The 12,055-nt window shown below is 33.2% G+C and overlaps 1 protein-coding gene across 1 annotated transcript in view; it reads right to left on the bottom strand.

The window, feature by feature from the left end:
* Positions 1–168: 168 nt before the first annotated feature.
* Positions 169–12,055, bottom strand: part of Ckn (CRK like proto-oncogene, adaptor protein) — a 31,254-nt gene continuing 19,367 nt past the window's right edge. The window contains exons 2-7 of the mRNA XM_071697332.1: positions 7,176–7,451; positions 6,687–7,010; positions 6,212–6,549; positions 5,690–6,076; positions 5,126–5,587; positions 169–5,013 (exon numbers count right to left, since the gene is read on the bottom strand). Coding sequence (XP_071553433.1) covers positions 4,756–5,013; positions 5,126–5,587; positions 5,690–6,076; positions 6,212–6,549; positions 6,687–7,010; positions 7,176–7,451 — 2,045 coding nt within the window. The 3' untranslated portion in view covers positions 169–4,755. The remainder of the gene's footprint in view (positions 5,014–5,125; positions 5,588–5,689; positions 6,077–6,211; positions 6,550–6,686; positions 7,011–7,175; positions 7,452–12,055) is intronic.

Genomic DNA, 12,055 nt, shown 5'->3' with positions numbered 1-12,055 from the left:
TTTTTAACGAAAAAAACTTCATTTCAAATCAGTTAAAAGCTATGTGATAAAAAAGGCAGTAATTTTTTCGTACGTACTCTTTAAAAATGTGTTCTATTCCAGTTTGGGTTTTTTTTTAATATTTGTCTAATCTCTCTAGGGAAAATAATTTTTATACCAATCGAGAAATGAGGAATAAATGTGTCCATTGGCTTTATTTAAAGATCAATCACCTTTTTCTTTAATCGATAAATCAAATAATATATTTAAAATGCGCATTTATATATATAAACCAACATGGAAGGAAGGGAGGTTGTACAATGCAGTTAGGCGGGCATTTGGCTCGCTGTAAGCGAGATTATAGCGAGACTGTAGCACGCAACACATATGTTTGTACAAAAATTATAATTAATTAATATACTGTGTGTGTATATGTATATGATTCTGTGTCTGTCTATACACCATGTAGAAAGCAATGTGCTCAAGAAACTGCCGATTAACTGCCTAGCCTACCTGAAAGCACAAATTCTGAATTCATATTACCTATGTTTGAAATTGGAAAGCAAATTAAAAAACAAAAAATTATTCCTCCTTCTCATTTCTATTACATATTACGTGAAGATGAGTCACCAATCTACGTGAAACAAATTTATTTAAAGAGATAAAAATCACTTTTTTTTTAATTCATGGAAGAACTGTATTTTATGCGCTGCTTTTTATCAACTCACCGACCGAGTGCTTCAACTTTTTGCAATCTTTCGCGTTAATAAAAGTGTGTGAAATAATTTTTACTCGTCCGTTTTTCTATCCTTCTCTTGTCCCCCCCTCTCCCCCTTTCTCTGCGTATGTTTCTTCATGCAAGTACTCGTGAAAAAATTTTTCATAATAATATATAATGATATAAAATATGTCCATATGTTTTCTTTCTCTTGTATGATCTTTATTCGTACATATATAAGAAAAATAACACTTAAAAAATAATTGGAAAAATTACTTTTACATTGTTTTTTTATGAAAAGTAAAATTGCGATTAAATTATACAATATTTTATATATAATCATATTTTATATGCGATTGTTACATTTATGATTATATATGGACAATACTTTCTCATTTCCTCAAACTTCACTTTTTTGTAAACAAAAACAATGCGAAAATTATCCTTTCAATTATTTTTTAACTCTACTTATTATTCTCTTTGTATATATGAACAGAGATACAAGAGAAAGAAAACATGTATGGATGTATTTTACACAAAATTATACATGAAAAATTTTTCCCCGGATATAAAAATGTAATTTATATCGCTAGTAAGAAACGTCATAAACTATATTGTACACTGTCCTATAGTTAGAACGCAATTAATTAGAAAATAAATTCATGTAATAAGTTACGAATAACTCGTTATAATATTTGATAATGTCGTTGTGATATTTTGTTAGATCTTCTCTTATAACATACATAACATTTGAAACGAGCATACTTTTATATATTTAAAATTTAAATGAACTGTTGGATATTAACAAGACGGTGGAAACATTGTTATGTGAATATTGAGATGGCTAATAAGAGTAGAAAATATTTATTACCATATAAATCGACGTTGCTTCTCAAGCAGCAGATATAACATTAAAAGACGTAGTGATGTTTATTTTAATTTACTAGATGTCTCTAAGTCGTCTTTTAACGTCACTCTTCTACTTGGACTGCTAACAGTATTATAAAAAAATCGAGTAAAGTAACGTAATGTGCTCGTCTTTCCAAAATTTAATTTACACATTTTTTAACACGACCAATTGCTACCTCTACTATTAAAATATGCAATGATATAATTCTTTTATTGATTTATAACACTTTTAAAATATATAAATTTTAAATAACTCAAATGTTTATCGGTATAAAACAAAATGTAAACGGGACGTGGTAATTTGATTGCGAAAAACAATTAATATCTACAATGACGATCGAAATACATCACAATATTATAGTCTTTACGGCGCAAAATCAGATATATGATTTGATCGTATAATTGCGCAATGCTATATTATATAAATATCAAATTGCAATACAAATCTACAATCTGCTGTAATAACTTATTCGCGCCAAATCGCATGTCGATTATGTGACTGCGATTTCCCTGTATATAAACGGTAGTTTACACATCTTTCTCTTTCAAAGACGTATTGTGGAGAATATGGCCTTATAAAGTCACTGCTTGCTAATGGTGTATATACATACATGTATGTACAGGATGTCCTTAAAACAGATTTTTAATGATAGATTCTTTGACCAACGTAATCAATCAATTTTTCCTCAGGAATAATATATCAAATTGCACATTTACAATCAAAACCATCAATAATTTCCAACTTATAAGCGATTAAGAAGCAAAGATTTATTGCAGATTGAATCTCAAAGAGGCAAGTGGAAACAAACTACATTCTTTATATCATGTCAAGTGGAGCTTAATTTTAATTTATGGCTTAGTTAAAAAGATATATTATGATAAAAGTAGAAAGAGAAGGATAAGCAGTGACTTCCCATTCTTATCAGGAAAAAATTACAAATTGGCCAAAGGATGTCATTAAAAGGATAGTTGGATATCCTGTATGTGTGTGTGTATGTGTGTATATATACAATATATATGATATATATATATATATATATATATATATGATATATATGTACACACACATATATATACTATATAGAATTATAATACATCTACAGTAATTAACAAGACAAATCTCTAATTCTGCACTGGGCAGTCTTCTTCATTTTTCATTAATTAATTTTAAGTATAATGATATACCTCAAAACTTTATATACGTTTTACCAGGTGTTCTTTCCTTATCTGCAGAGCGCGATTGGATTTGGTTATAAACAACAACTCTCATTAGAACTAAAAATAGAGTGTCACGCAAGAATGGTGTTATAATAATTATTTATTTTATCATAAATCATGCGTTTTGCATTTTCAGTCATTAAAACTGGTACGTAAAGTGATCTCTCATTGGGAAAATGGGCATATAGGTCACTTTTGTGTGTAGCAAATATTAATAATACGTAACACGTATTAATACATTTGTATAAGTATTCAATTATTAATATAAATTTGTTCGTACAAAAAACATTTTTTTCCAGCTTGAAATATCAAGAATGTTATGTAAGATTTTTACCATGTTGTTTCTCGAGGGATTCTCAATTTAAATCTCTGCCATTTGCATCAGTTATTGCAAAGATAGATAAAAAATGTTTTCGACATATCAACTTACAATACTATAAGTATATGCCGTATATAGCACCTTATAAAAAGTTTCTTGCAAAATATTACGTCCAGATCGCAAAACGTACCAGTGACACGCATTTTCGGAAGACCGTCTTTCGAGCGTCTGTCTCAAAAGTGTCCCCGCAGCTACCCCTTTGATTTAATACATATGAATACCTTCCAACTGCTTCGCCATATCCAGATGTGCCACACAGTAATGGTAAGCTATGTACGTTTCTATATTCATTAGTACAGATAATAAATACAAAATGTTAATTGGCATACATTACTTATATCTCTGTACTAAACCATATTGCCTTGAAATTCTAAATACGATCAATAGCATCCCTCATAGACCTCTCTGTTAAAAGAGGAAGCACTATCAGTGTCTCCTAAAAAAAAAAAAATCATGTAGGATTCTATAAATTCATATCGGGATGCAACCAAGTGCAACCTGTTGATTATTTTTCACCATTGTAACAATCTCCCTACGAATATGTCTCTAACGTTCGGAGCTGCTTTATTTGGGCGATGGAACACATGATTATCTTTCTTTGCACCTTGCTTTCATACAAAGTCAACTATGAGTAGAAAATTTTCGATTTCTATCGTATTATCGATTTAACAAAGGACGGAAATGGAAAAATATCAATTGGAATGTACGTATGTTAACGGAAACCAGATTTTTTTAGAGAAGAGGGGTCGAGTTTGATTAGTTACAAATTTGTTACAGATATAAAATGGCTTTATACAGAAGACACATGTGTTCTTTTCGAATTGCCTGCAACATGACCCGCATAAATCATAATTATACTAATATATCTGTATCCGTTAGGAAATTTTATTCCCTTTCCCCCCTCCCCCTGCCACATCAGTATTTCATATTTGTTTGAATACTGGGTTGCCCTAATTCATTATAGAATAGAGCGACACGTATATTATCACTCGTTTCTAATATTGTCTATTTTAAAAGAAAAAAAGAATAATGAGAAAGAATATAATTCTACAACTACTCCAAAAGAAAATAGAAAAAGATTGTGCATTATCACTATAGATGCAATACCACAGCTGCGTTCAGAAATTTGCTGGAACGTTCAATGTTTCCATGCAAAAATAAGTAAATTTCCTCTTTCAATAAAAAAACCAAAAAAAAAGATCAGAGCAAAGTATAAATTACGCAAAAATAATTTCGGAACAGAATATTCTCATCGATTTCAAGCGACGTAATATGTTATTTGTTCTTTTTTTGGAATAAAAGATTCTGTTCTTCCTCGCAACGAAGATATAGATTTATATATCGGTAAATATTTCCGTCTTTAAGAATCTTAGAATTTGAGATCCTCGAGTCTCAACGCGATTCGTACCAGTTTATCCCGTCGTGAATTGCAATTCACTTGTGTCTAAATGTGTACGTTGCACTAATCAAGTTTATTTATTTCATGTATCAAAGCCTGCAATCCTATGGCAACTTTAGTTGAATAGAAAAGTGCAAACGAAGGCAGTGACGATTATGAGTTCAGGCCCTGGCGTTTCTCTTCTTCGAGCATTGCGTCGAGCTCATCTGTAAGATTGGCAAGCATATTTCCAATGTCGTTCAAAACATCCGCAGGTTCACCACCATTGGAATGATGATTGATTAAGTGACCGCCGATACCACTGTTAGGGCCACCCGCCATGTATTCTTGTGCTCGACTGGCCCTTTGTTTTATCGTGCCGGCATTCTCGTTGGCAAACGGTAATGAATCTGATTCTGTACTCGAACTTGACTGTAAATATAAAAATAAAACACATATCATAGAATCCAGTGCAATTAATAACGTATGTTACATCATTATTACATCATAAAAAATGGATACATTAAAAACTCTTGAAACGTACTTTAAAACTAGCGTCTGATCCGTTGCGATGCTGCAAAGCGAGAGATGCAATTAGCTCGTGCTCTTCGTTAATATTAACGCTGACGCTACCCCACGAACGTGACATGGAAGAAGACGGTCGATTTAGTTGCGGAGGCGTGGAGGGTGCCGGCGTAGGCGCCGGCGGCGGTGGCGGTGGGTGATGAAGCAAATGGTGATGTTGATGATGATGTTGATGAATGTGATGATCGTCGCATGATGCGGTTGGCACTGGCCCGCTACAGTCTATCACAACGTCACCAACCGCCGAGCCACCGACACCGATTACGGAAGAATTAGTCGTGTCTCTAGAACTTTGTCGTCTTGGGGGTGATGGAGGACATCGTTTTGGAAGATGCGGACTACTCTCGAGCCCGTACGTTAATTGATACTTGTTATCCAAGTCTCTCGGCAAGGACTTATATTGTCCCGGTGTCGCAGTGACCTGAAATTACAAAACAATTGAATCATCGAATCAGCACAAAAATCTCTCTCGCTCGTTTTCGTTTCAATCATACATCCATACATTCGAAACAATCAAATATACCTTGGCTACGGGCCGCGGGCGAACGAGGCAATGTCTTGGTCGTGGAAGAGTGCCACCACCAGCATCTACAACGGAAGCATCATTCGTGGGTGTAAGATCGCCGTCCTCGAAACTGCGAGGACGCCAATCGAGGGGTTGTGGATGCGGTGTTGGCGCCGGTGAAGGAGGATAGCCAAGAGGCGCATCTTCTAGACTCTCCAAAGATTTTCCCCGGGAGCTAGTACGGCCAACTATATTATAGTCGGTTGGAAACGCGGCGTACATACTTTTCCAAGCAACACCAGAAGTGGTATCGTTTCCACCCCTTTGAAAAGATCTAAGTACAGGCGAGGAACAATCCTCATCAGGCGATGGTAAATCAGGTCCACCTCGTTGAATAACAACGTCCTAAAAAGTCATAAATTATGCGATATTATCTTTTATTCCGTAACATTTTTCGCGATATATTGATCAAGGTAATTAAGAGATTACACTCTCTTAATAAATTCGATATTGATGAAGATCATAGGGAACATAATTTACCTGCGTATGTCCAGGATGTGGTGGCAGACGCGCAAGGTCGAGTGGCTGTATACGCTTGCCAGCGCGAATATCCTTAACTCTCTTAATTGCTAACAATAATTTTTTCTGATGCCCTAACCGTACGATACCGATGTCTTCAAGGTCCTCCCAAGTGAGAGTTGTCACGTCCTCGACGGATCGCATACCCTGTTGATGAAGTGCGCCAAGATATTCCTCGAGCCTGAGAAGCCTGAGCCATTCTTCCAACGATCCGGGTACATGCTCCGGCAATCCATCTCCTATATTCAAATTGTCTATTTCCGCTTTTAGTCGTTTCCTATGATTAGGTTTCTTGATACCTGTAAAATAATATGTAAAACTATGTACTTGTTTAAATATTTCATAGCGTATTTCTACGAGTAATATCTCTATGAATTAAATGAATGCATTTAAGAATGCGCTTAGATTAGACTTGCTAATGCGATATGTGCCTCACCTATAGCCGTGAGATCCTCCGGTGTCATGCGCGTTATAGTAGCAAGATCGTAACCCGCGGAAGCAAACAAGGGGAAGTATTCTTCAAATTGGAGCTCGTTTAACCAAGCGTGAACGACGTCGAGGTCTGCCGGTCGGTCAGGATGACTTCCGAGGGAACTAATAGAACATCTAGGAGATGAGGCGAGAGCGCCAGGTCCTCTAGGTCCCAAGTGATATCCAGACGCTCTTCCAGAATCTAATGACGCTGTAGAGTGCCTAGAACCGGAACCTGATCCGGAACTACCGGGACTGTCTCTGCCAGGACTCTGGGTCATATCGATACCTAAGAAATATCAAAACATCCATATTTTTCAACCATAGCGGTATAAATCTTTTAAGCAACGTATACTTTGTTATTTAAAAACAATGTTTTTTTTGCGCTCTTCGCATTAAGAAAGAATTAACCTAATATAATAATAATAATAATATGACGTTGTATAATTCGCACCTTGATCTTCGGCGTGGGCATACTTGCCGATCACCGGTGGAAAGGCGAAGCCCGAATGGGTAAAAATAGGTCCCGGACTTTTTCCAGATGGCATCCCGTAGGAACCATCGTCCGCCGTGCCCCCGGGGCCGCTTCCGGAGAGGAAGCTATCCTCGCTGCTAGCATATCCAGCCGAGCCAAATGAGGAACCGGAGTGTCGAAACACGTCTGGTACAGCTGGTGGTGCTACTTTCTTCGCTTGAGTCACGGCTTTGGACGGCCGGCTCATACCGCCAACTGTAACATGTAACAAAAGGAAAATTTTAAATCAACCAAATATCAAAACGTACATCCGTTTACTCTCTAGTTAAAGTATGATCATAACGGTGTTCCGATTTTTTTTTTTTTTTTTTTTCAAAATTCTGCGAGAGAGAAAAGAAGATATGTGCAATCTCACTCTTTATACTGATGCCGTAATGTAAGTATCAAAATTCAGCAAGTTTTATTCGGTTCTGATAAACATAATTAAAAATTATGAAAACTGTAAAAAATATTCCTAAGATTTTCTGAATTATCAATGTGTTATTTAAAAAAACATTGGTAAAGTAAACTTGAAAGAAATAATTTCCGATTTAGAAGAGTACCATTCAGCTTTCATCCTCAATGATATACATTAGGATTGAATGTGCATCAGTTTTTATCGTTTCTATGAACATCGCACGCAGCTCACAATGTGCTTTCTATGTAGAAGCTGGCAACCAGAGCAAGACTCGAATTAAACGAGAAAAAAAATTTGTTTAACGCTTGATAAGATTAAGAGTACATTAATACTTCGATTCACCGATTCAGTCAATAAAGTTGATTTTGAAGTTTTTGTTCCCTTATCACATTTGTCTCTTTAGTTATTATTTAAGTTTTGTCGCATACATCGGAAATTATTTACTTATGTTAACTTGATATTTAAAAATTAGTAGTGGAGATACGATTAACGGAATACAATTTTACGAAAAATACGTATTAGAATATTTATGCGGGACATCATAATAAGCAGTGTGCTTTATAAATTCATATATATTTTGCAGGTTATTGGTATTGAAGGATTACGAGTAGCAGATGCGTCCATTATACCCGAAATTATATCAGCGCACCTAAACATTCCTGTTTATATGATCGCAGATATGATAAAAAAACGGCAGATATGATCAAAAAAGACTGGGGTTACTTGAAAAAGTCATAATTATAATAAACTTTTATGAAGTAATTGCAATATTTTATTATTTTTTACTCACATACATGTTTACTTTATAATAACGACGATAATATAAATGCTCATATTTGATACATTATTTGTGAGGTATCATTTAAAAAGAAATTGTATTTAAAAAGATATTCAAGTATTAGTTTATTTCATAAATTCAAATCACTAGTAATTTATTTCATAAATTCGAAAAGTATCTGTAAGTGTAAATGTGAGAGACAAAGAATATTTAAGAAAATAAAAAAAATATTAATTCTGATTTTAAAAACTTTTATTTTTAAAGATTAATAAAAATTTTTTTAATATATTGCAAAGCAAATATGTATAATTTGCAAATATATATAAATTTGCCAAAGAACCACTTTTGATTTAAATTGAAGTATACAAAGTATATTAAACGAAAACCACACGTAAAAACATATAAAAACTCAACTATTTAAATATAGAAACTACATAAAAGTTTAATTAAGGAGGTTCCGTCGCTACAAAAAAATGCAACCAGTTTCATGAAATTTTAATATGTTGTTCTGGAATGCAAAATAGAATTATGTAAATTTTTTGGGCATTTTTCACCGTCCCGTTTTAAAAAAAATCTACTCCAAAAATTGTACTTTTTAGCATAGGTTCTTATGGGAAATGACATATTGCACACCTTCAGAATGAAATAAGTGCAAGAAAAAATGCAAATGATAAGGAAAAAAAATATGCACATGTAACTTAATAATTTACAAATAAATGAGTGAAAGAAAGGGGAAGGTTACCGCACATTTCGTAGAAAAATTAATTATTAAAGCATAAATTGCTTGATTTTTCGTTTGCTAGACTGCCACGGTCGTGAGCAGCTTCACGCACTATACACGCGGTGCGCTGTTGCCAGAACCCCCGTGTCCCACTACTCCCCCCGATAAAGCAACCGAACCTCCGAAATTAACACATTCTCGAGAAACCTTGGCCGCAGGGGGAAGTGATCTGCGCAGTTCCTTGGGCTGAACGAACCTACAGCATCTCAACCCGAGTTCCCGACACACACACACCGCGGACATACACACACAATTATACATACGAACAAACATATACACATTCCCGAGTTTAAAGAACAATTTAATTGCATCAGTTCCTACCATACTACGCAGTTGAAGCCCACAGACGAATTGAATAATGGCCGATGCTATCCGAAAAGGAAATATGTGTACCAATAATTAGACGAAGAAGTCGAGAAACCTTAATCTGCCACCCGACTGAAAGTCCGATACAGAAATCATTTAGATCTAGGCCAAGGTAAACAAGATACTTTCCCTAGCGTTGCACAATATCCCGGTTCTTTGTGGATTCCCTAGACTGAAAAAAAAATTTGCTTACTTTTAGTAAATATATTTACTAAAATTAGATTTACTTAATTTAAATAAATAATGTTAAAATGTAAAACTTATTAATTTGACTATAGTAAACTAAAGCATTAAAATCAGAAAATGTTTTCTTCTTGAAACGTTTACTTGAATCAAATTCAGGTTTACTATATTACAGTGTAATAGTTATTGAAATATAGTAAATGAATTTTTAAAATACTAAATCCGAATCTTTTAATTTTAGAAATGGCACTTTAATAAATATTTACTTAATTTCACGTTTCCAAAGTTATAAAAATAATAAATGGAGTACTTATAAGAAATAAATATTTTCTTTAGTGCAATTTATTACATTTAAGGAAACGCATACTGAAATAAAGTTAATATATTCGACAAAAAAAGGAAAAGAATATTTTATTTGTAAGCATTTTTAACTCGACGGAATCCTATAAGTTCGCAACGACGCGCGACGCTGCTAGGTGGCGTATGATGGGAAACGTTTCTCAAATTTAAAATATATCCAACCATAATATATAAGCAGACTCCCTGCGAGGCGAAAACCACAGAGTCCACTGTCGTAAGACTCGTATATATATAAGTGGAAGAATCCCTTCTCTCTCTCTCTACAAGGATATCTCTTGGCGCTTGGACGCCAATTTATATATGTTTTAGAAAAAATTTTTAAAGTTTTTACTTATAGGTAAAAATAATTTATAGAAAAATTATTTTTTTAAATTAAATAAATATTATTAGAAAATTGTTAACTTATAAAACATAAGATTCATATCTCTATAAATATTGACTATATTGTATACAAAATACTTCTTAAAGTTTATGAATTCTTTATTTAATGAAAAAATGCATTTTGTTGAAAGTAATAAATATAATTAGAAAATTACTAATTAGTAAAAAATAAAAATTATATTTCAATAATTATTAACTGCATTGTAGTAAATACTTGTTATAATTAATTAATTATTTCCTTTATAAAAAAATTATGTTGTTCAAATAAATACATACAGTTTCTTATTTTAAAAAAACGCGTTCACAGTTGCATGCAAACACGCGATTTACTAAAATTAAGCTAAATTTTTTTTATTTTAGTAAATTTTTTTCTCAGTGGATTCCCTATTCCCTAGAGATTATGCACAAAAAAAAAAACAAATTACACGATATCCCTGCGACATATAGTATACTACATATAGTAATATATCATAGTTTATTTAATAATTTTCAGTGTAAAGTTATCATACAAAAATTTTCTGTCAAAAATAATAACTTTATCCTCATATCGGTCTTTGTTCATGGAAACAACATTAATTTTGATGTTACAAATTGTACATTTTAAAGATTAATAAATCTATTAATTATCACCAAAGTCACTAGTATTCATAATTCATAGCTCTTTATACAGAACGAGTAACAATTATCAAAAATTATCTCGAAATAAGCCTTAATACATATAGATATAATCTAAATATTATTTAAAAAATACAATAATTGCACGTGATTTTTCTTACAGAATTTCTTTGTAATAATTTAAATAATTTTAAATGGCTTTAGCAAAATATTGTATTTTTTAAAATAAATTAAATAGCGATGTGTGGTCCTTTTTTCATTTCATCACTACATGCATGCATTGTATATCACACCATATTAAATAAAGTTCGAATTCTAGAAGTGAATCTCGAAACAAACTTCAAATTATGGATTTTTCATAAAATGCAGCTCAATTTGCAGTGCTTTGTAAAAACTACATTTCGTTATCATATTATCGAAAGACCATTACACGCAGTAAGGTCACAGATTTTATTGGATGGCGCCGCGGTACCGCGATCAAATCGGGCCGTAACTTGATCTACGTAAATCTATAAAACTGAAACATAACATGGATTAAGAATGCTCACAAAAGTATCTCGTCAGATGTAATGAATGCTTTGTGTGTTGTAAAGAGATAGAACATGGTCAGTTATTAAAATAAGTAAAAATTGATTGTGTCAGGAAACACGTCTGCACACCCACAGTTACGGACAACACAAATAAGTAAAAATTGATTGTGTCAGGAAACACGTCTGCACACCACAGTTACGGACAACACACTTTGTGTTGTCCGTAACTGTGGTGTGCAGACGTGTTTCCTAACACAATCAATTTTTACTTATTTTAATAACTGACCATGTTCTATCTCTTTACAACACACAAAGCATTCATTACATCTGACATGCAGGCACATTGTTGTGACTATTGAATTGCTTTGTAAGAATATGTACACTTGAAAAGGACTCGAATTAGAGTCG

Source organism: Temnothorax nylanderi, unplaced genomic scaffold (genome assembly GCF_030848795.1).
Source record: "Temnothorax nylanderi isolate EJ_2023f unplaced genomic scaffold, tnyl_v1.0 TNYL_tig0011_pilon, whole genome shotgun sequence".
Taxonomy (NCBI): domain Eukaryota; kingdom Metazoa; phylum Arthropoda; class Insecta; order Hymenoptera; family Formicidae; genus Temnothorax; species Temnothorax nylanderi.
Note: the sequence above shows the minus strand (reverse complement) of the source record. Positions and strands in the feature narration are given on the sequence as shown.